General features: G+C 26.9%; 3 protein-coding genes across 7 annotated transcripts; 2 read left to right on the forward strand and 1 right to left on the reverse strand.

Moving 5' to 3' along the window:
* Positions 1–615: 615 nt before the first annotated feature.
* Positions 616–2,499, reverse strand: LOC119601196. Its single transcript, XM_037951975.1, has 3 exons — positions 2,242–2,499; positions 834–1,001; positions 616–771 (listed from the first exon to the last, which is right to left on the reverse strand). Exons 1-3 carry the CDS (start codon positions 2,497–2,499, stop codon positions 616–618), a joined length of 582 nt encoding a protein of 193 aa, XP_037807903.1.
* Positions 2,500–3,896: 1,397 nt separating this feature from the next.
* On the forward strand, positions 3,897–6,634 carry LOC119601200 (serine incorporator 1). Of its 3 annotated transcripts, none has more exons than XM_037951980.1 (7): positions 3,897–4,099; positions 4,343–4,898; positions 5,020–5,129; positions 5,205–5,388; positions 5,450–5,653; positions 6,044–6,203; positions 6,269–6,634. In XM_037951980.1, exons 1-7 carry the CDS (start codon positions 4,064–4,066, stop codon positions 6,405–6,407), a joined length of 1,389 nt encoding a protein of 462 aa, XP_037807908.1. In that variant the 5' UTR covers positions 3,897–4,063; the 3' UTR covers positions 6,408–6,634. The 3 variants fall into 3 exon arrangements, with proteins under 3 accessions (XP_037807908.1, XP_037807909.1, XP_037807910.1); XM_037951981.1 differs by having other exon boundaries at positions 6,053–6,203; XM_037951982.1 differs by having other exon boundaries at positions 6,065–6,203.
* A 1,288-nt stretch (positions 6,635–7,922) lies between these two features.
* Positions 7,923–24,138, forward strand: LOC119601197 (aspartate aminotransferase, cytoplasmic). 3 transcript variants are annotated; one of them, XM_037951978.1, is made up of 7 exons: positions 7,923–8,009; positions 9,677–9,868; positions 20,764–20,871; positions 21,045–21,118; positions 21,179–21,822; positions 23,277–23,419; positions 23,528–24,138. In XM_037951978.1, exons 2-7 carry the CDS (start codon positions 9,754–9,756, stop codon positions 23,674–23,676), a joined length of 1,233 nt encoding a protein of 410 aa, XP_037807906.1. In that variant the 5' UTR covers positions 7,923–8,009; positions 9,677–9,753; the 3' UTR covers positions 23,677–24,138. The 3 variants fall into 3 exon arrangements, with proteins under 3 accessions (XP_037807906.1, XP_037807905.1, XP_037807904.1); XM_037951977.1 differs by having other exon boundaries at positions 7,959–8,212; XM_037951976.1 differs by lacking the exon at positions 7,923–8,009 and having other exon boundaries at positions 9,426–9,868.
* Positions 24,139–24,156: the final 18 nt, after the last annotated feature.

Genomic DNA, 24,156 nt, shown 5'->3' on the forward strand with positions numbered 1-24,156 from the left:
CTAATTTGCAAATCATTTAGAAATCTGTTAAATCATTTAAAACGTGGAACTCTAAATGTAAATATAAACATGCATCATTAATTTCACTAGTTATTCGAAAAAAAGGGAAGCAAAACCAAAAAAGTACATGATTTATGGTTGTAGTATCCTTTCACAAATTTTTTTAACAAAAACAAAAAATATTTACAACAAATTATTCCAAGTCATCGTTTACTTTTTTAAATGGTAAACTAATTGAATATTACGGTTGAATGATTTGCAAAAAAAAAAATAAAAATAAAACATAAAATTCTTGTGTTTTCAAAAGGGAAATCTGTTGATCAATTAAACTGTTTAATATGTGTATAATTGATAAATTATACAGGTGAAAAATTTACTATTGAGCATAAAAAGTAATTACAAAATATTTAAGTATAATCGAATGCTAAGAAAGTAGCTAAAAATTCAATTTTTGATATTGGTCCAGCTATTTGGAAATCAAAATTACACAAAACAAAAATTTGTAAGGCGAGTTAATTCTCTGTGAACCGATCTAATAAACACATTTCTTAAAAAGTTAAAGCCCAAATTTCTTTATATTTTATTACTTAAAAACCCCAAATTACAATCTGCCCCTTATCGTCTTAAACTAAAAAATGCATTTACAATTAAACGAATTTCCTCATTAGCATCTATAGTTATATCAAAACGATAATCTCCTGTAGGCCATTTGAAGGGTATAGCAAATACTCCATTATTGTCCATGCTGGCATTCATGTAAGTGTAATCTAACTGTAACACAATACAAAAGAATATCCAAAAATAAATTAATTCATTTCAAAGCATTAACTTACATATATGGGACACGTGGTATTGAGATTGGATTCTTTCTCTAACAAACCAAACATACTCTGCAGAACTATATTATTGCGATTTTTCAAAAAATCACACCAGTCCAATGTTAGATCAAGTACAAAGGGAACGTAACCAACATTGCGTTTACGATAGCCCCGAACATTGAGCTGTGGAAAAAAATTTTGGAAAAAATAGGACGAGGATAAGGGCAATGAATCAATATGAGTGTATTCAGTATGGGTAAATGTTTATTGTCTATACATTAAGATAGTGTAAAGCATCTAGTTCAGTTCTAGTTTAGTTCTAATTTAGTTCTAGTTCAGTTCTAGTTCAGTTCTAGTTCAGTTCTAGTTCAGTTCTAGTTGAGTTCTAGTTCAGTTCTAGTTCAGTTCTAGTTCAGTTCTAGTTCAGTTCTAGTTCAGTTCTAGTTCAGTTCTAGTTCAGTTCTAGTTCAGTTCTAGTTGAGTTCTAGTTCAGTTCCAGTTCAGTTCTAGTTCAGTTCTAGTTCAGTTCTAGTTCAGTTCTAGTTCAGTTCTAGTTTAGTTCTAGTTTAGTTCTAGTTCAGTTCTAGTTCAGTTCTAGTTCAGTTCTAGTTGAGTTCTAGTTCAGTTCTAGTTCAGTTCTAGTTCAGTTCTAGTTCAGTTCTAGTTCAGTTCTAGTTCAGTTCTAGTTGAGTTCTAGTTCAGTTCCAGTTCAGTTCTAGTTCAGTTCTAGTTCAGTTCTAGTTCAGTTCTAGTTTAGTTCTAGTTCTAGTTCAGTTCTAGTTCAGTTCTAGTTCAGTTCTAGTTCAGTTCTAGTTCAGTTCTAGTTCAGTTCTAGTTCAGTTCTAGTTCAGTTCTAGTTCAGTTCTAGTTCAGTTCTAGTTCAGTTCTAGTTCAGTTCTAGTTCAGTTCAGTTCTAGTTCAGTTCTAGTTCAGTTCTAGTTCAGTTCTAGTTCAGTTCTAGTTCAGTTCTAGTTCAGTTCTAGTTCAGTTCTAGTTCAGTTCTAGTTCAGTTCTAGTTCAGTTCTAGTTCAGTTCTAGTTCAGTTCTAGTTCAGTTCTAGTTCAGTTCTAGTTCAGTTCTAGTTCAGTTCTAGTTCAGTTCTAGTTCAGTTCTAGTTCAGTTCTAGTTCAGTTCTAGTTCAGTTCTAGTTCAGTTCTAGTTCAGTTCTAGTTCAGTTCTAGTTCAGTTCTAGTTCAGTTCTAGTTCAGCTCTAGTTCAGTTCTAGTTCAGTTCTAGTTCAGTTCTAGTTCTGTTCTAGTTCAGACTCTTTTACTTAATTCTTAAAATTCGATCTTGAACTGTTTACATACATGTGTATGTATTGTGTTTGACCTACATATATGTTTAAAGTTGCTCGCTTCCCAAAATTCCTCAAATAATTTAAATATCCGCCTAATATTAATCAAGTTTTCACTAAACTTACCTTAACCTGTTTCAATGGTTTATCGTAAATGCGACACAATGTGATGGCTTTCGTTATATTCTCATCACGCTTCAGAGTACACTCTTTAAAGTACATTAATTGCGGTGCTGTGGCTCTGCAACGCATATCGGTGAATTTAACAATTGTACGTAGAGGATCTCTGGCTGCTGAGGACACATGCATACAAATCATCAGCAGAATAACAAGTGTCAGCAATGCTAATGATGATGAGTTTTTATAATTTCCATACACATCCATTGTATTAATCCTTCGTGATTTTAACCAACTAATTATGGTTTTCAATTTGAAACGCACAATCCACAAAAAAAATCTTTATTCATTTGCTCGTGTGGTTAGGATTTTGTTATCTTTTGGCGGTTAAATATAATTTAAATATTTTTTATTTAATTTTTCTTTTTGGAAGCGAAAAAATACTTTTGGATTGCGCTAATACAGTCAGTGTGTTTAACTGACTTCGAATAATCTCTAAACATAATGCCTCATTAAAAATCGATTAAATAATTTGTTGCAAACTACATAATTTGTTCTAATTATATAAAAATAACTATATTTGTAATTAGTACATACTACTAACGTATATAAAATAATTTTGATAAATAAACAACCATGCTGTTCTACAATATACTCAGAACAATAAGTAAAATACGTAGGTACCTATAGTAAATTTTCATTAAGTGAAATAATTACGTTGTGGTGAGATAATAATATTTAGTTCTATTTCAAGTTCAGTTCTAGTCCAGTTCTAGTTTAGTTCTACTTTAGTTCTAGTTTAGTTTTAGTTCAGTTCTGGTTCAGCTCTAGTTCAGTTCAGTTTTAGTTCAGTTTTAGTTCACTTCTAGTTCAGTTTCAGTTCACATCTAGTTCAGTTCTAGTTCAGTTCTAGTTCAGTTCTAGTTCAGTTCTAGTTCCGTTCTAGTTCAGTTCTAGTTCAGTTCTAGTTCAGTTCTAGTTCAGTTCTAGTTCAGTTCTAGGTCAGTTCTAGGTCAGTTCTAGTTCAGTTCTAGTTCAGTTCTAGTTCTAGTTCAGTTCTAGTTTAGTTCTAGTTCAGTTCTAGTTCAGTTCTAGTTCAGTTCTAGTTCAGTTCTAGTTCAGTTCTAGTTCAGTTCTAGTTCAATTCTAGTTCAGTTCTAGTTCAGTTCTAGTTCAGTTCTAGTTCAGTTCTAGTTCAGTTCTAGTTCAGTTCTAGTTCAGTTCTAGTTCAGTTCTAGTTCAGTTCTAGTTCAGTTCTAGTTCAGTTCTAGTTCAGTTCTAGTTCAGTTCTAGTTCAGTTCTAGTTCAGTTCTAGTTCAGTTCTAGTTCAGTTCTAGTTCAGTTCTAGTTCAGTTCTATTTCAGTTCTAGTTCAGTTCTAGTTCAGTTCTAGTTCAGTTCTAGTACAGTTCTAGTTCAGTTCTAGTTCAGTTCTAGTACAGTTCTAGTTCAGTTTTAGTTCACTTCAAGTTCAGTTCTTTAGAATTTATTAGAAATTTTTAATAAAAAATCTGAAATAGTTCTACTCCTTCATTAGTTCATCAATTATATATTCTTTTATAAGTTTAAATATTTCACTAATTGCTGTCGCTTATCGCTACAATTGCAAATCGAATTTCAGTACAAAAAAAAAAACTATTGTGAATGATTTCAATGTTTGACAACTTGTCACAAAACAGCTGTGCTAGTTTTTGTGTATATTTTTTTTTATTAAATTGATGACAAAAGTTAGAGAACAACGTAGATTGTGAAATATTTCCTTAACAATATTTTAAAAATTATTTAACAATATAATTTAAAGTTTATAAATAACTAAATTTACATAAAACAATATGGGAGCAGTTTTAGGACTGTGTTCAGCAGCACAGGTAAGAAAATTTTAAGCAACATCTGGAAGTTTGAAAGAAAGTCTTTGTTTTTTTTTTTCAATGTAAACAAAGCAGAAAATGAAAAAATCGATATCATTATCTTAAATAAGTAAAAAACTTATTTATTATTCTTCTTCTGAGTATGTTGTTATGATTTAATTTAATTATTTTGCACTTAGTACACAATGACTCATATTGGAAAGAGCTATTTGATGGTTAATTTTCTGTTTAATTTGTTTACAGTGTGCCCTTTGCTGCACTGGCACTGCTGCCAGTATGTGCTGCAGCGCCTGTCCTTCATGTAAAAATTCCACTTCTTCACGTTTCATGTATGCCTTTATGCTGTTAGTGGGCACCATATTGGGTGCGATTGCTTTATCTCCCGGCTTGCAGGGCACTTTAAAGAAATTACCTTTTTGTATAAATTCCACTTCTACGGTTAGTTCTAAGGCTTTGGATACATTTTCGGGTGGTTCTCTACAAGTCGACTGTGATTATGCTCTGGGTTATATGGCTGTTTATCGTATATGTTTTGGTCTCGCCTGTTTCTTTACTCTAATGGCTTTGATAATGCTGGGGGTGAAGTCGTCACGAGATCCACGATCTCATATACAAAACGAATTTTGGCCTTTGAAGTTTTTAATTTGTTTTGGTGCAGCTATTGGTGCCATTTTCATACCGGATGGATCATTTGGTCCGGCCATGATGTGGGTGGGTTTGATTGGTGGCCTGGCTTTCATTTTGGTACAATTGATCATCATTGTGGATTTTGCTCACACAATTGCAGAAAATTGGATTGGTGAGTTTATGTATTTGGGAAAGAATTTATAGTAGTGAACAATAAGTTCTCTTTTATAAAGTTTTATCTTTTAAGTTTATAATTATTATAAAGATAATTAATATATTTGTTGTTTATGCAGATAATGCTGAAAATAATCGTGGTTATTACTATGCTTTGGTATTTGTAACATTGCTAAGTTATGGCCTATCCATTGCTGGCATCTCACTGCTCTATGTATACTTTACACAGGTAATTGATTGAAAAAATTGTAAAAACCTAAAATTTTGATAACCTAAAGCATATTTTTATACTTTTTATTTAAAGAGCTCCGAGTGTGGCCTTAATAAATTCTTCATCTCCATTAACTTAATTCTATGCCTATTGGTCAGTATTGTCTCCGTTTTGCCAGCGGTTCAAGAACGTTTACCCCAATCTGGTTTGTTGCAAAGCTCTTTGGTTACATTGTATACCATTTATTTGACTTGGTCGGCAGTAGCTAACAATCCTGGTACCTATATACCCAAGCTAAAAAAAATATTGGAAATTTATTTATATTTTACTTTTTACAGAAAAAGTTTGCAATCCCGGCATGTTTGGTATTATCGAGGGCAATACTAGTGTCACAACCATAGCTCCTCCAACACCCAATTCGAAAGTTACCTTTGACACTACTAATATTATTGGTTTAGTGGTATGGATGTTGTGCATTTTGTACAATTGCATTAGCTCGGCTGTTGAGGTTTCCAAAATTAATAATACCGACGAAAAACGTGGTGAGTTCTATCTATATTCTTTTCTTTTTCGCAAAAGGCATACATATTTTCAACTTTTATTCTGAAAGATAACATTTAATTAACAAAAAATAGGGTTTTAAAGTTTTAAAAAGTTATAAGGAAACCGTACATCAAATTCATTTTATACATACACATTTATTAGCCGCACATAAAAAATACTCACCTCTGCTTTATAAATTTTGATTTTTATTAACAACTAACACCAATTTATTTTTTTTTTCTTTTGTAACAATTTTTGTAAATACATATTTTATGGCTTTTTTGGGCTAAACAATGACCCTCAACCAATATTACTCCACTCAACAAACTAACAACAATAAATGTATTTCAATAATCTTATAATACGATACAAATTCTAATGAAAAATAGTTTTAACAGAAGTTTTATCAGATGCAGAAGCAGGTTCAGGTGATACCAAAAACAAGGGTGATAATGAAACCGAAGGTGTTACCTATTCCTGGTCTACGTTCCATATAGTATTTGTTTGTGCTTCGCTCTATGTTATGATGACCCTAACCAATTGGTACAAGTAAGTTGAATGTATATAAATTTTTTATTTTACAAGTTAAATTTAATTAAATTGTTTCTTTCAAGACCCAATTCCGATATTGAACTCTTCAATGCCAATGCCGCTTCTATGTGGATTAAAATCATATCCAGTTGGTTGGGTATATTAATTTATGGTTGGAGTTTGGTAGCTCCTGCCATATTAACCAATCGTGAGTTTAGTTAAACTATTTAGTTTAACTTATGTTTATCAACCAAATACAACAGAAAAGAACTCTAAACTCTGCTGAGTATTAAATATTTAACAAGTCTTTTAGGGCTTCTAGTAGTTTAGCAAGAAAAATTGAAATTATTCAACAAAAATACTTATTAAATATCTGAATAATAATTGCTGATTTATAAAATGGATCAAAAAACTTTGGAAAAAAAATTAATACATATTTTATTCATAATCTCTATATGTGTTATTTCAAATTTAATGTTAATCTTAAAAACACATACAATTAACTCATTTAAAAATATACATAAATATCATATTCAACAAGTTTAATTGAATCAAATAAATATTCAATATATAGAACAAAATAATTAAAGTGTGTTTTAAATTTAATTCAGTTCAGTTTTCATAACCGTTTCTATAAATTAAATTTAATTTGTTTATTATCATTGTTACTATATCTTCTCTATCCTTGTAGAGCTGGTTTTATCGCCATTCTGTCATCTCTACATTTTGTTAATCATAGCACTATTGTGAATAGACAAAAAATATTACAGTGCTGCCATAGTAATCTAAATAACCTTTCTTAAAAAGAACTGCCAAGCTAGAAACATAACATTAATTTGAAACCAATAATAATAAAATCGGATAACTAGTTTAGAAAAAATTCGATATTAAACTTCATTCTTCAAATATATAATTTTTGGACTTCGATAAAACGTAACGAATTTGAGAATTTTAGTGAACTTAATGCAAAGAACGTATGTTCGAAATTGCATTTTTTATTCGAAATTTTTAAAAATTATCCATATTGATAAAAACATTAGGAAAATTTTCGGAATATGTCTTTTAGTGGAGTTTGGATTAATCAAAGACAGATAATTTCTAGAAGAAATTTTTGTTATCTTCGGAATCCAAATAATTCAATAATTCTGTCAGACATGCTTTCGAGAAGTTTCCTATTTAAAATCAACAAAATCCGTCCATAAATAACGGAGATATGAACAAAAATCAGAGACAATCTCTGAAAATTTCATCAAAAAATTTTATTTTTGCTTTGACAAAGAAGCAACAACAGCATTATTTATTGAAAAAAACATATGTTTGGATAGGTGTTGCTTTTATTGCTTTGTGTATTTTGTTTATTTGTTTATGTCGAATTTCGTTGTTATATAGGCTTTTTAAACAAAATCTAAAATGGACTTGGGGGCAAGGGATTATGATTCTTTACAGTATACTTTCTAGGTACCAACTTGTCTAAAATTAAATCACGATTGCTGTTTTGTTTCTCATTTTGATGATTATTTTTTATAAAATATAAAAATTTCACAAAAACTTTAATTAGTGCGGACCAAATACAAAATAAATGGAAAATGCTACTGATGACGAACTGCCACCACCTTATGTGAATTCGCCTTGTGCGCAGCTTAACGAATTTTCTGTGCACAACAGCACTTCCTCTCTCTTCAAAGAATTTATTTTTTGCAAACTATTGTGAATGAATTGCTGTCATTGTGACACAAAAAATAATAAAAACAAAAAATTAAATGCTTGTTTTATCTTCTTAAAAAAAAAGAGGGAAATGGCAATAAAACAGCTGGTTTAGCACAGGTAAAATCCGAGGGTGAAAAATGTGCTGCTATAATAGTAAATATAAAGAAGAGACGTGTAATTATTAAAGCAAAAAAAAAAAGATACACAAATTGTAATAGTAATTATTTTTCCTATTACATGGTGGTGAGAGAAAACAATAGACAGACAAAACAAACAAATGATATAAACAAAACAATAGATTGTTTAATGTCTACGTGCGGGTGAGTGTGTTGTGTTAATGTATGGTTATTTATTTCCCTGCACGTTTCTATCAACAAACTCTTCATCCGTTCCTCATCGATATTAAAATATTAAACAAATCATAAAACTAGTGTACGTCATCAATTCATTGCTTTGCATTTTAACTTCTCTTGAGCGGGCAGAAAAATTTGTTGGTTTTTATCTACTCGAAGTTGTTATACTACTACGGCGGGGTTATTATTCATTCATTGGTTTGTAACATAAGGAAATTAATGGATTATTATAGGAAAATGGGTCATATAGGCATAATATTCAGACTTTATTATGCTCATACTTGTGTCCTTGTGAATCTTATAACCAAAATGCAGGTCACAGTTTTGTAATGGTTAAAATTTGGGTCCCATTGAAATTAGCCCTAATTCTCACAAACTAATAGATTCGTTTTAATCGGCATTATCCCAATAAATAGAAAAACTTTATACAAAAAATGAAGAAGTACAATTAGATCCTCTTAGAGATAATTCAGAAAAAATTGTATTTATCATTTGAGGAACTAAAAAGTTCCAAATTGTTCTCTCTTACGGGTTGTCATGAATCACGAACGTGTATGTATGTTTAATTTTATGTTATATGGTTCCATATGGCTTAGGTTAGGTCAGGAAGGGTTATGTATAGAAAGGATCAACTGCACTAGGAGTCTATAAGGTTCATTGTGATTCTATTTCTAAGAAGTGAAGACTGCAAACGGGTCTAAAATGTACTAAAAGAAAAAAGCCTTTCTTAAAAAACTGTCCGTCAAAAATGGACTTAAAGTTCCAAAAAAGGGTAAAAAATTGGATTCAGTTCCTAATAACTCAGGTATGTTCCTTCAGAATATAGAAATGTATATACTTTTTTAAAGAGCAGAAAAGTTTATCTATTTGAGATTAAAATTTTTAAGTCTGACAGCAATTAAAAATCCATTTTTTAGGATAACTTCCGATTTCCGAGGTATAGGTATTAAACATTTTAAATATGGTGTTTTGAAATACTCTACTAGACCTACTTTATTCACTTTTCTGTAATTCACACCAAGTTTTAACGTACATATAACTTTTAATGCAGGGAATTGTGTAGTCGTCTTTGACCGACTAAACAATCTTATTTGCTTTTTCACTGCCTCTGTAGACGACGATTAGATTGTGTATATTTTGTGTGTTCATATTCATTCATTTATTTTCTTCTTGTTATTCCGGCAAAGTTTCTTACTAACCCAGTCAGTCAGTCGGTCACATAATACGTTTGCAAACGCAGCGTTAACCACCACCGCACGGGTCTTTCCTCATTTTTCGCTTATACATACATTTTATTTAAATTTGTGTTATTTCGCCGGTTATTACAACAACGAAAAATTAAAGAAAAACACTGCAGTGCTAAATATTTGTTAAGTTTTTTTTTCAACGGAGCAAATTATAAATTAAAGTTTTTTACTTTTAATTTATCAGTTGGAGTCATCAACCCCATTTCCTTAGTAAAATTTATTTTCTCTAATACATTTGGCTTTTTAACTAACAAAACCAAAATGTCGTGTTCCATTTATGATTGTGTGGAAAAGGGACCAGCCATTGAGGTGTTCGCCTTGAACCGTGCCTTCCAGGAGGATACTAATGCCAAAAAAGCCAACTTGGGTGTGGGTGGTAAGTTTTACATTGCTTTTTTTTTACAATTTTCTTTTTGTTTGTTTAATAAGTAGCTACACAAAATTTCTCTATACCCATATTGTTGTTAGTAGTGCTATTTTACCTAAAATTAAATATATTTTGTTAGATACTATGCAGATAATTTGTGTTTAATACTAGACAGACAAAGACAATTACTTATAATATTTACTCTGACGCATTTATTCATTCGCCCCCAGTGTCTGTTAAATGAAATTGTTTTTAGCAAAATATTGCATTTACTAATAAATAGCTTACGTATCCTATATAGAAATTATTTTGCTCTATGCAAATATTTTTTTCGCATCATTTTAATAATACTTTGTGTTGTTGTTGTTTTTTGCAATTTTACGTTTTATTTTTATAACAACGTTTGTTTTCCCACTTGAAACAAAAACAAAATTTTTTACTTGTTTGATATTTTTTATTATTTGTTGTTATTTTTTCTCAAGTACTCTCTTTTTTTATTATTATTATTATTATGGTCTTTTTATTTTTGTTGTATAAAGTGTAACCTACAAAGTAAAGGTTATTTGGAGGTTAAGTTTCATCATTAATAAAAGCGTTTGTTTTTACTATATAAACAAAAAAAAAAAAAAAACATTATGATGAGGCATTCATTTCTGTTTCTTTTAACTTTTTCTATGGATTAATTTTGTTTTGTAAAGATTTTTTTAGATTTAGAAACTAATCCAAAATTAGTTATGTAATTTGAAAAAAAGTAACGGAATTTAAATGTTTAAATATTTTTACTTAAAAAATTTTATAAAAAATTGACAACAGTGTTGTCAACTGAGGAGATCAATAACGGCTTTATTCATACTTATTTATATTTATGAAAGGTTTATAAAACAAATTTTTATACTAAATTTATTCTATAAATCGTTGGTACAAATGGTGCAGTCTGTAGCTCTTGTAGAGTAGTTTACAACACTATATTTAAAAATTTTAATATCTCTAAAAAACGAATCTCAATGTTCTGTAATCTATCCGATTTTAGTTTTCAAAGTTCCTGAAGTATACACCCTTCAGTAACTGAATCCAAATTTCTCCCTAAAATGTTTATATAACTTTTCTATCCATGTATTTTACATAATAAATCTTCCTATATTGATTTCTTTATATTGTATTCTTTTCTTTATATTTAGATTTTTTTCATATTTAGTATTATTCTAATTATTTTGTATAAAGAAAAATAATTTTGTTTGCCAAATTTATTTATTATACATTTACGATTAATATACATAAATATAAGTTTGTAAATAATATACATAAAAAAATTGCTTGACATTTGTGTACATAATTTGTATACTAATAATTTGTTGGCAAACAATTTGCTATTTAAAAAATGGTTGCACCATTTTAAATAAGAAAAAAAGTATGCTGCATAATAAGTTCCTTTAGGAAAAATTTTAAAATTTTTTAAAAGAAACATTTTCTTTAGAAAAAGTTTCATCAAAAAAGATTTCTTTAGAAGTTTTTTTTTGCAAAAAGTTGCTTTTCTTAGTTTTTGTTAAGAAAAGTTCTTTTTGCATCAATTTCTCTAAAAAACGTTCCTCAGAAGAGCATTATTTTCTAAAGAAAAGGTTTAGTTTTTTTAAAAAAGCTTTCTGTTAAAGTTATTTTTAAAAGCTTTCTGTTAAAGTTATTTTTAAAAGCTTCTAAATTTTTTTTACAAAGGAATCAACATGGACCCAAGTAAAGCCGAAATTGGCTACCTGTGAAAACCTAAATTTTACTCAAAGTTTTTTTCTTTAGAAGTTTTTTGCAAAAAGTTTCTTTCATTAGTTTTTGTTTAGAAAAGTTCATTTTGCAACAATTTCTCTAAAAAAACGTTCCTCTGGAGGGCATTATTTTCTTTAGAAAAGGTTTAGTTTATTTAAAAAAGCTTCCGGTTAAAGTTATTTTCAAAAGCTTCTTTCTAAATTTAAAACAAAGTTCTTTAGATCAAAGATTTTCAAAGATTTTCTTTAGATCAGTTTTAAAGTCATTATTTTCATATATTAGTAAAAGCTTTTTTAAAAAGCTTCTTTCCGTAGTTGTTTCAAAGTTATTCTTATAGCTGTTTTTTTCCAAGTTTCTTTTTAGAAAAGTTTCATTATAACTAGCTAAAATTACTAAAAGTTTCTTTGGAAACTTTTGCTTTAGAATGCTTTACTTTAGAATTTTTAAAAGAATAACTCCCCGAAGAAGTTATTCTTTTAAAAATTGTCTTTCTGAAGTTTTCCTTCCAGAAAATTCTTCTTTATTTTTTTTTATATTTTTCTTAAAAAGATTTATTTAGAAAATATTTTATAATCTTTCTTTAGCAATAGAGTCTTTGGAATATTTTCTTTAGAAAAAGTTTTATTGGAACTTTTTGTTTACCTGCCTTGTTTCAAAAAATGTTTCTTTAAAAAAGTGTCATCGAAATGCTTTGCTTTGGAAAAAAGTTTCATTGAATAGTTCTTCTTTATAAAAAGTATAATCAAAAAGCTTTGCTTTGGAAAAAAGCTTCATTTGAAAGGTCTTTACCTGGAATTTTTTGAAAAGTTTATCTTTAGAAAAAGTTTCATTGGAATGTTTTTCTTAAGATACAGTATTATCGAAAAGCATTGCTTTGGAAAAATGTTTTATTGAAAAGTTTTTCTTTGGAAAAAAGTAAAATTGGAAAAAGTGTTATTGGAAAAAATTTCTTCATAAAAAGTATCTTAGGAAAGTTACTTTAGAAGTTTTATTGGAATATTTCTCTTAAGAAAACGTTTTTTTGCAACAAGTTTTTTTTGAAAAGTCTTTCTTTAGGAAAAAGTTTAATTGGAAAGTTTTTCATTAGAAAAAGTTTCATTAAAAGAATTTTCTTCAGAAAAAGTATAATTGGAAAGCTTTTTTATAGAAAAAGTTTAATTGGAAGGTTTTACTTTAGAAGTTTTATTGGAATAATTTCTTTAGAAAAAGTTTATTTTTTTTTTTTTTTTTGAAACGGATTTTTTGAGAAAATGTTTATTTTACAGCTTTTCTTTAAATTTTTTTTTTGGAAAGTTTTTATTTACAAAAAATTTCTTTTGAAAGTTTGGCTTAAGGTGAAATTTCATTGGAAAATGTTGAATAAAGATATCGAGGTACTATCTTCAATAGTCTCTACCTAAAATAACACAAGTTTTCAGGAGAGCAAAAAAACTGTTTATTTCGCTAGTTCGTGAAGATTTTTGAGTTTTTTCTTCTACAATATGTTTTTACGACCATATTCTAAATCGTTATATAACAAGAATTTAAAAGTTTGCATTATTTGCAAAATTATTCACCAATTTATATGAGATAGAGCTAAAAAGTTAAAAGTTTAAAAAGTTTTTCATAGAAATATAAATGTTTTATTTGATTTAATATCAATAAATATTATATTTTATGCAATTTAATGAAGTAATATAAACCAAATTGTTGAAAAAGCAACAGATTATAAGTTTTTGGTCCAAAATCAATGTAATATGGTTAAACACGGCAATAAAATTAATCAAATTAGTATCATAATGAGCAATATCTCGAAAACTATTAAACCGATTTAAAATATTTTTGTGATTTGGGTTTGGGTTTGATTTGGATTTGTGTTCAGCATGTCCAAATTAGTAAAAACACTTGTTTTGCAATAGAAAATTATCCAAAATAATAGAGTTTGAAGCAATTTTTGGATAAGATAGAGAGTTTTGCATTCAGAATTTTTCTTTTTTTAAGAGAGAGAAATTTAAAAATTGCTATAAAATTGCCAAAAAATATTTTTTTCTTTTGAAATGTATGTCACTGATGCGTCATAGTTTGCTGGATATTTTGCCATCGAAATCTTATTTTCATGAAAATGACAGATAGAGACTATTGAATATAGTCCCTCGATATTTTAAAAGATTTATTTGAAAGTATTCCTCTAGAAAATGTTTTATTGGTTTCAAAGTTGCATTGGAAAGTTATTCTTTGAACAATTTTTCATTGGAAAGTTTTTCTTCAGAAAAAATTTCATTTTTTTTAGGAAAAAGTTTTGTTTTTGAAAGTTTTTTATTAAAAGTTAAAATCAACGTTTTTCTACATAAAAGGCAATTCAACATTACTTATTTATTGTCCAAATTTTACAAAAATGGTCAAATGATTTTGTCTAAAAAAGAAAAAACAACTATTTTACATTTTAAGTTTAATATAACAATTCAAAATATATTAAATATTTTAACGGGAACCTACTTTATTATTTTAGCCAAATTCGGTTAATTTTAAATAAAGATGAATCATAAAATGATAAACTTAATCTTGATGTTTATATACTTTAAAGTTTCACTAGGAATAGTTCTAAGTAAAAACATTTTTAAAATAATTTTGTTATCATTTTAGTGCAAATATTATAAATACATATTTGTTTTTTATCTTTTTATGTTTTAATTGCACATTTTTTCAATCAGTTTCTACAACATTAAATCAAATTTAATATCGTTAATAAAATATTAATTAAATGTCATTAAAGTTATTTATACTTTTATCAATTGCAAGAACAAAGTACATTGCAAAAAAACTAAAGGCAGAGAGGTTAATTACACTTTTAAAACATGTTTAAAATTGAGTTAATTGTTTGACGACAGTTTCAGTGAAATTGAAACATTTCTTAATTGAAAAGTGAATGTAATTTAAAGATTTATAGCATATTAAAGTTGAATAAACTAAATAAATAATATATTTGCAAACAATTACATTGTTGTTGTTTGTTTTCGTTATAAATAATTTATGTTTATGAGAAATATCACACATTTTTTTTTTGTTTACAAGCTATTAATAAATTTAATTTTAAAGCTGTAAATTGAACAACATATTTTATTTAATCTTAATAATTTATCTAACAACAATTAATTCGATAAAGTGTAAATAATTTATAGTGACACTAAACAAATAATAAAAATAACACCTTTTGTGTGTGTGTATGCATAAAATTAACATTAGATTTGTATTTTAAATTATCTTCTGTCTAAGTTTAGCTTTTTTAAAATTTATCTTCTGATATTTATTTAATTTATGATAACTCTTTAATCTAGTTATAAAGAAATAATTATGATATTGAACAAGAAACCAAAAACAGGTTGTCGATATGCTTTATAAATAAATGGGTAGCTTCTTTTGAATTGGTTCAGCAGTCCAGTGACTAAACACAAAAAATAAATTTAATTATTGTGTGAACGAAATATTTTGTTCAAGTTTAAATAGTTGTTGAATGGTTTGCATGTTCTTTTTAGTTGTTTTTAATTTTTTAAGGTTTTCTGTCATTGAACTTGATGAGCTAGTGTTTTGAAATCTTCATTTCTTTTAAATTTTAACAATGGAAAAATGTTGTCTTATTGAAAGAGGTCTCTTGTGTGTTAATGGGTTAATAACCCTAATGTGAAAGAAGATGTCTGACAAATTAAAAGTTTTGGGTATGAGTTATGAGTTCTTTTGTGTTTAAATATTAATAGTATAAAGATACCAATAGGAAATATGAATGAAATGGAGAATGTTTTTGTGAAATTTTCTTTATTTATGGTAAAAATTCGATTTTTCGCTAAAAATCCATTATTTTTATTTGATTTTTTACAAATTTGGGAATTTTTTCTTTATAATAAGCTCAGGAAACTTTTTGGCAATATTTTCTTTAGAAAAAGTTTTATTGGAAAGTTTTCTTTAAAAAAAGTTTCATTGTGAAAGTTTTTCTTTAGAAAGTTTCAAGTTTTTTTAGAAAAAGCTTTATAGAAAAAGTTCCATTGGGAAATTTTTTTTTTTTTAAAGTTTCATTGTGAAAATTTTTCTTTAGAAAAGGTTTCATTGAGAAAGTTTTTCTTTAAAAAAAGTTTAATTTCAAAAGTTTCATTGCGAAAGTTTTTCTTTAGAAAAGTTTTATTGGGAAAGATTTTCTTTAGAAAAAGTTTCGTTGGCGAAGTTTTTCTTTACACAAATTATCTTTGGTGATTTTTTCCTTTAGAAAAAGTTTCATTGTACAAGTTTTTCTTTAGAAAAAGTTTCATTGGAGAGCTTTTTTAGAAAAAGCTTCATCGAGAAAGCTTTTGCTTAGAAAAAGTCCATTGATAAAGTTTTTAGAAAAAGTTCCATACTGAACGTTTTTCTTTAGAAAAGTTTCATTGAGAAAGTTTTTCTTGAAAAAAAGTTTTATTTGGAAAATTATTCTTTAGAAAAAGTTTTATTGAAAAGTTTTTCTTTAGAAAAAGTTTCATTAGGAAAATTTTTCTTTAGAAAAAGTTTAATTGGGAAATTTTTTCTTAAGAAAAGGTTTCATTGGACAAGTTTTTCTTTAGAAAAGTTTCATTGGGAAAGTTTTTCTTTAGAAAAAGTTTTATCAAAAAATTTTTCTTTAGAAAAAGTTTTATCAAAAAATTTTTCTTTAGAAAATGTTTTATTGGGAAAATTTTTCTTTAGAAAAAGTTTCATTAGGAAAGTTTTTCCTAAGAAAAGGTTTCATTGGACAAGTTTTTCTTTAGAAAAGTTTCATTGGAAAGCTTTTCTTTAAAAAAAGTTTAATTGAAAAAGTTTTTCTTTAGAACAATTTTACTAAAAAGTTTTTCTTTAGAACAATTTTACTAAAAAGTTTTTCTTTAGAACAATTTTACTAAAAAGTTTTTCTTTAGAAAAACTTCTTTACAAAAAGTTTCATTGATGGATTTTTCTTTAGAAAACATTTCATTGGAAAAGTTTTTCTTTAGAAAAAGTTTCGTTGGAAAGTTATTGTTTAGAAAAATTTAATGGTAAAGCTTTTCTTCAGAAAAAGTTTGATTGGGAAATTTTTTCTTTAGAAAAAGTTTATTTTTCTTACAAAAGTTTCTTTAAGCTAAAGTCTGATTGGAAAGCTTTTCTTTAGAAAATGTGGCATTGGAAAGATTTTTTAGAAAACTTTTCATTGGAAGGTTTTTACAGAAAGTATGACCGGAAAGTTTTTTTTTAAATAAAATTTCTTTAAAAAGTTTTTTTTAGGAATTGTTTCTTTTTAGAAAAAAATGCTTTCGATAGTTTTTCTTTAGAAAAAGAAGACTTTTTAGAAAAGTTTGCTTTAATTTAACAAAAAAAAAAAAAAAAACATTAATGATATTTTGAATGAAAAAAGCAACTAGACATTATTATTTTTAAATGCTTTCCACATTTTTTTGTACTTCAGATTCACCACAATTGATAAAACTTTGACATTTAATTACTTAATGGCCCCTATATTTGTATAGGAGAACCTAGTAACAAAACAATTCAATTTTAAACTGCATAATTTACATGGTTAACATATGAATGCAAAAAATAAATATAAAACAAAACAAAAATCAAATTGATAACTACAAAAACTCGTGATATTTATATTTACGTCATATGATTTCATAATATGTACACCATTAGGGGTCCATCAGCTCATGCATATACATAGAAACAATGTTTAAAAAAAAATTATGTGTAAAACATGTATTTATAAAAAATAATCTCAATTAAATTTCACATAAAATCCAAGTTAAACAAATACAAAATTTTGAAATGTGAAATAATTTGTTAGGGTTATCAGTCCTTTTATTATCAGTTAATTTAATTTTGTTGATAGTTTTTTTTAAACGTCAATATTTTGCTGGAATTACGCCTAATAAAAATCAATTTTATTAGAACTGCTAACAATAAGTAGTAAAAATTTAATTTTAGTAATAAATTTAATATTTAATTTTAAATATGGAAAAAAATAATAATTTTGTATGCATCTAATACAACATTTACACTAAAAACTTTTTATTTATTTAGAGCGTAAATTGTTAGACAGTAAATAATGTAGTTATGTATGTAAATTAATAAACAAATTTATTCAAATGTTGTTTACTTACAACATTTGAATAAATTTTTAAAAGAGAGAATGCATTAGTAGTGAATTTATTTATACAGAGAATACTTATATCTGCCCCAATCGCTAATACTAAGCGGAAATTAGTTTAGTATTTATATTTTGATTACCTAGTTCAAGACCACCAACAAAATTTAGATTTGGAAAATTTTTAGAAACATATTTTTTACTGCTTAAACCAGTTTTAGAAAAGGTTATGAAAATGATAACCTCTACAACAGCACTATCTAAAACAAACAAATTTATTTTATACTAGTTTTAAATTTCGCTTTTAAATAATTTAAAATATAGAAATACTAAAGAAGAAAATATATATATTTGCCGACAAACAATAAGCTCTAATTACATTTATTAAGAAAAAAAAAAAAAAACAAACAAACAACCAATACGTAACACTGTGCACAAATATAAATGATGGATGCACTTTACTATTAAGCTGAAAATAATGAAAACACATGCACGAGTATAATGTGTGAAAGACTACGTTTAAATATTATCTTCCACTTGTAATCTAATCAAACAACATTGTCATCATATTTACGGATTAAAAACTGAATGAATTGAACGTCAACAAAGCAAAATAAATACCTCCATGTTAGAATTCAATTGTACATAATTAATACACTAGAAATATATAAATAATAAGTTCTTATCAACAGTTTTTAAGTTCAAACTTATACTACTATTGATTTTTATACGACACTTTAAGCACGTTGTTAAACAAATATTTTAAATCCAAGCAATAAATTTACAAAATATTTCATTTATTTCAAATTTCATCTTATCTTTAAGAGACTGTCTTATCTAAGAGTTATCGTTTCTGTCTTAGATTTTCTATATATTCAAATAGTACAAAGTTTATTTGACCAAGTAACAATATTAAATTTATGACAATTTAAGTTTTTAATATTCTAAGATTAAATAGAATTCCTGTATAAGTTCATATATTATATATTTGACTTCTTAGTATCTAAGGGCTTTTAAATGTATTTCGTTAACTTTTTTAACCTATTTTTTTGATTATACATTATTTCAATTCCTAATTGATTGGTTTTAACTTATCTGGTCAGACTGAACAAACTATGGCACACTTATAGAATTAATGTTCAAAAAAACAGATGTTATCTTGATGATTATTAAGCAATTTTTGTTAAAAGATTGTTAAAGTTTAACCGGTTAAGATTTTATAAAGATCCAATTTAACTGGTTTTTTTGTTTTCTGATATTGCATATTAAACGTTTCATGTTGCACACTATATGAACCGAGTTAATTTTCTTTGTAGGCTATTTTAAACAGTTTAATTTTCGATTATATTTGAAGCGTTTAAAGTTTCATACGATTTTATTTGAACCGGTTCAACGAATAGGTAAATATTAAATATTCTTTATTTTCTAAATAGGTTAACTCTACTTCTATTCTGTTCTAAATGAACAAGGAAAAGTTTCATTGTAAAGTTTTTATTTAGATAAAGTTTGATTTAAAAGTTCGTGGTTAGAAAGTTTCATTTTTTTTCTTAAAAAAAAATTAGTTGGAAAGTTTTTTGGAAAAAGTTCCATTGGAGTATTATTTTCGAAAAAGTTTCATTGGCAAGTTGTTCTTTAGAAGAAGCTTCATTTTCTTTAGAAAAAGTTTAATTTCAAAATGTTTCTTTATAAAAAGTTTTCTTTAAAAAAATTTCTTTGAAAAGTTTTTTGAAAAAGTTTCATTGGAGTGTTTCTTTCGAAAAAGTTTTTTGGGAGTTGTTCTTTAGAAAATGTTTCGTTAGGGATTTTTTCTTTAAAAAAGTTTAACTTGAACCTTTTTCTTTAGAAAAAGTTCAAAATTTCAAAATGTTTATAAAAAGTTTGATTGAAAAGTTATTTCTTTAGAAAAAGTTCCATGGAAAGCTTTTTTAGAAAATTTGGAAAGTTTTTCTTAAGAAAAAGTTTAATTGGAAAGCTTTTATTTAGAATAAGCTTCATGGAAAAGTTTTTTCTTAGGAAAAGCTTCACTAGAGAGTTTTTCTTAGAAAAATTTTAATCTTTTTTTCTTTAGGAAAAGTTTCATTCGTAAAATTTTATCTCAGAAAATGTTTGAAAGTTTTTCTTTAGACAAAATTCATTGGAAAGTTTAGAAAATGTTTTATTTCAATGTCATAGTTTGTTCTTAAGAAAAAGTTTCATTTGAAAGGTTTTCTTTAGATTCATTGGAGAGCTTTTCTTTAGAAAAACTTTGATTGGAAAGTTTTTTCTTTAAAATAAGTTTGATTGGAAAGAAAGACAAATTCATTGGAAAGTTCTATTTGAAAGTCATAGTATTGTCTTTGGAAAAAGTTTAATTTTAAAGTTTTCATTGGGTATTTCATTAGAAAAAGTTTAATTTAAAAGTTGTTCTTTAGAAAAAGTTTCAATAAGAACTTTTTCTTTAAAAAAGTTTAATTTGAAAGTTTTTCTTTAAAAAAAGTTTTACGGGAAAGTTGTTTCTTTTGAAAAAGTAGCATGGAAAGCTTTTTTTAAAGTTTGGAATATATTTCTTAAGAAAAAGTTTTATTGGAAAGTATTTTCTTTAGTAAAATTTTGATTGGATAGTTTTTATGCAAAAAAATTAATTTCTAAAGTTTTTCTTCAGCTTTATTGGTAAAGAAAAAGTTTCTTTGGAACGTTTAAATTATATATGAATCAACTTAAATAGTCTGCTACACCATGTTATTTAAAATTTTCGTACGAATCGTTATTATTTGGCTAAATAAGATTTTCCTACAATATTGTCTAATTTTCTGTTAGAAAATTTAGAATATTTCTATATTTGATAACTCGATTAAAAATAAATCTCTATGCTAATATTATAACCACTTCTGCTCCTTATTGCTTTATACAAATCAACCAAAAATAATAAAAACTAATTTTCATAATTAACACCATCTACTTATTTATTTCATCTCTTCATTTTCAAGTACAATATTAATTAGCTTAAATTAAAACAACTCAATTAATAATTCCCTCAACTAATTACAATCTATTTACTTATTTCTATTTGCAGCTTATCGTACTAGCGAAGGCAAACCCTGGGTATTGCCGGTGGTACGTAAAACAGAGATTCAAATTGCCAGCGATGATACGATAAACCATGAATATTTACCAGTTTTAGGTAAGTGTATTTAAGTAACTATCCTTGTGATTGGATGTTTAAGATTTATGGTTAATTAGCGAGTGTATACAAAAGAAATTTTACCATAATTTGTGTGTGTTGTGTTAGAGTGCTTAAACAAATTGTTTGAAATCTTATCAATTAACAAACAAATTTAATTGTGTTATTAACAGGTACTGAAGCGTTTACAAAAGCAGCAACCACTTTGTTACTAGGTGAAGATTCTCCCGCCTTGAGTGAAAATAGAGTGAGTAAACATTTTATGTTTGTGTATGACTCTTTTATAATTTGTTTATTTTTATTGAAGGCTTTTGGTGTACAAACCCTGTCTGGTACAGGTGCCTTGCGTGTTGGTGCTGAATTTTTGCGCCGTCAAATGAACCGCAAAGTTTTCTATTATTCCGATCCTACTTGGGAGAATCATCATAAGGTGTTTATGGATGCTGGATTTGAACAGCCCAATACTTACCACTACTGGGACCAAAGTAAACGTGTTTTGGATATTGAAGGTCTTTTGGCTGATTTAGAAAAGGCTCCCGAAGGTGCTGTTATTATTTTACATGCTTGCGCCCATAATCCCACCGGCTGTGATCCTACTCACGAACAATGGGTTCAAATAGCCGATTTGATGGAACGCAAAAAATTGTTCCCCTTCTTTGATTCAGCTTATCAAGGTTTTGCTAGCGGTGATCCCGATTATGATGCCTGGGCTGTGAGATATTTTGTTAAACGTGGTTTTGAACTATTCTGTGCCCAATCGTTTGCTAAGAATTTCGGTCTGTATTGTGAACGTGTTGGTAATTTAAGTGTAGTATCAAATACTCCTGCTGTTAAGGAAGCAGTACAATCTCAGTTCACTTTATTGGTTCGTGGCATGTACTCAAATCCCCCTGCCTATGGTAGTCGTATTGTATCGACTGTTTTGAATAATGCTGATTTGAGAAAGGAATGGTAAGATTTTTAATTGAAATTTCTTATTATTTTAAACGGCTCTAATATCATTTAATTCAATATGAATCTCTTTAAATTTCACTATATTCGCTATGAGCCGCATTGTTTTTCTCTAGAAAAAGTTTTATTGGAAGGTTTTTCTTTAGAAAAAGATTTATTTTGGAAAAATTTTTGAAAAAGGTTTCATTTTGAAAGCTTTTTTTTAGAAAAAGTTTTATTGGAATGTTTTTCTATAGAAAAAAACTTCATTATCAAGTTTTTATTTAGAAAAGTTTCCTTGAAACGTTTTTCTTTAGAAAAAGTTTCATTGGAATGTTTTTATTGCAAAAGTTTTGTTGGAAAGTTTTTATTTAGAAAAAAGTTTAATTGGAACGGTTTTCTTTAGAAAAATTTCTATTGGAAAGTCGTTCTTTAGAAAATTTTTTATTGGAACGTCGTTCTTTAGAAAAAGTTTCATCGTAAAATAGATAAAGTTTTATTTTTAATGTTTTTTATTAGAAAGTTTCATTACTAAGTTTTTCTATAGAAAAAGTTCCTTTGAAAAGTCTTTCTGTAGAAAAAGATCATTTGAAAAGTCTTTCTTTAGAAAAAGTTTTATTGGAAAGCTTTTCTTTAGAAAAAGTTATATTGGAAAGGCTTTAATTAGAAAAAGATCTATTGGATTGTTTATCTTAAGAAAAAGATTTATTGGAATGTTTTTCTTTAGAAAAGACTTATTGGAATGTCTTCAGAAAAGCTTCATTGAGAATGTTTTTCTTTAGAAAGTTTTCATTAGAATATTTTTCTATAGAAAAAGTTTAATTGGAATGTTTTCCTATAGAAAAAGTATCATTGGCAAAGTTTATCTTTAGAAAAAGCTTTATTGGCGAAGATTTTCTTTAGAAAAAGTTTCATTGTCAAAGTTTTTCTTTAGAAAAAGTTTCATCGGCAAAGATTTCTTTAGAAAAAGTTTCATCTTCAAAGTTTTATTTAGAAAAGGTTTTATTGCCAAAGTTTTTCTGTAGAAAAAGTTTCATGGTAAAGTTTTTCTTTAGAAAAAGTTTCATTTGAAAGCTTTTCTTTAGAAAAAGTTTCATTGGAAAGTTTTTCTTTAGAAAAAGTTTAATTGGAAAGTTTTTTTTTAGAAAAAAGTTTCATTGGAAAGCTTTTTTTAGAAAAAAGTTTCATTGGAAAGCTTTTTTTAGAAAAAAGTTTCATTGGAAAGCTTTTTTTTGAAAAAAGTTTTATAGGAAAGATTTTCTTTAGAAAAGGTTTCACTGAAAATATATTCTTTAGAAAAAGTTTAATGAAAAAGTTATGAAAAGTCGAAAGTTTTTCTTTAGAAACATTTAAAAAAATTTAATATATTTTATATGATTCTATACAAGGTTGTGTTAGGTTTTCACAATATTCATTTGACTTTTAACATTATTTTACTTAAACATTTTAAAGAAATTTAACTTTTCAATTTCCAGGATGGATTGTATTAAAATTATGTCCAGTCGTATCATCAAAATGCGTCAAGCATTAAGACAACGTCTAGAAGAACTGAAAACACCCGGCACATGGGAACACATTACACAACAAATTGGCATGTTCTCATATACTGGCTTAAATGGTTTGTATACTCCACTCAATCAATATAAAATAAACGTTTTTGCATGTCAAAAACCAATTAACTGTTAACATTTTGTTTTAATATGTTTTCTTTTCCTGCTATTTTTAGAAAAACAAGTGCGCATCTTGATTGATGAATATCATATTTATCTATTGAAGACCGGACGTATTAATATGTGTGGTCTAAATGAGAATAATGTTAATTATGTGGCTGAAGCCATAAATGCTGCTGTAACACGTATCGGAAGTCAACTTTAAGTTTAAGAAAGAGAGAGAGAGAGAGAAAAGAAATTTAAGAAATCTTTTGTTAGATTTAATTTAAAAGCACAAAATTTAAACGAAACTGCACGCTAAGTATAGAAAACGGTTTCATTTAGTTTTTTTGTTATATAATCTTATAAAGACAAAATTTATATTAACTAATTTATTAGCTATATAGACTATATGGAAACTAAACAATACTAATACCTAATATAAAATAAAAGTTTAAAACCAAACCCCACTGAGACTCAGCAAAAGAACTTTGAAATTAAACAGAATGTACCAAATTAAACAAAAATTCTTAAGAAACTAAGGAATTTATTACAACAAAGCAATTTAATAAATTTAACAAAAATAAAAAGCCAAAACTATTTAATACAACCAAAACCAAAATAAAAACTATATTTTGTATTATTCAAAGCATTTCTATTTAAACCAAAACCACAACAGCAAAAAAAATATTAAGACAACTTCAAA

The sequence above is a fragment of the Lucilia sericata genome, unplaced genomic scaffold, assembly GCF_015586225.1.
Source record: "Lucilia sericata isolate MDLA Ls3-8-SP2 unplaced genomic scaffold, ASM1558622v1 Contig000148F_arrow, whole genome shotgun sequence".
Taxonomy (NCBI): Eukaryota; Metazoa; Arthropoda; class Insecta; order Diptera; family Calliphoridae; genus Lucilia; species Lucilia sericata.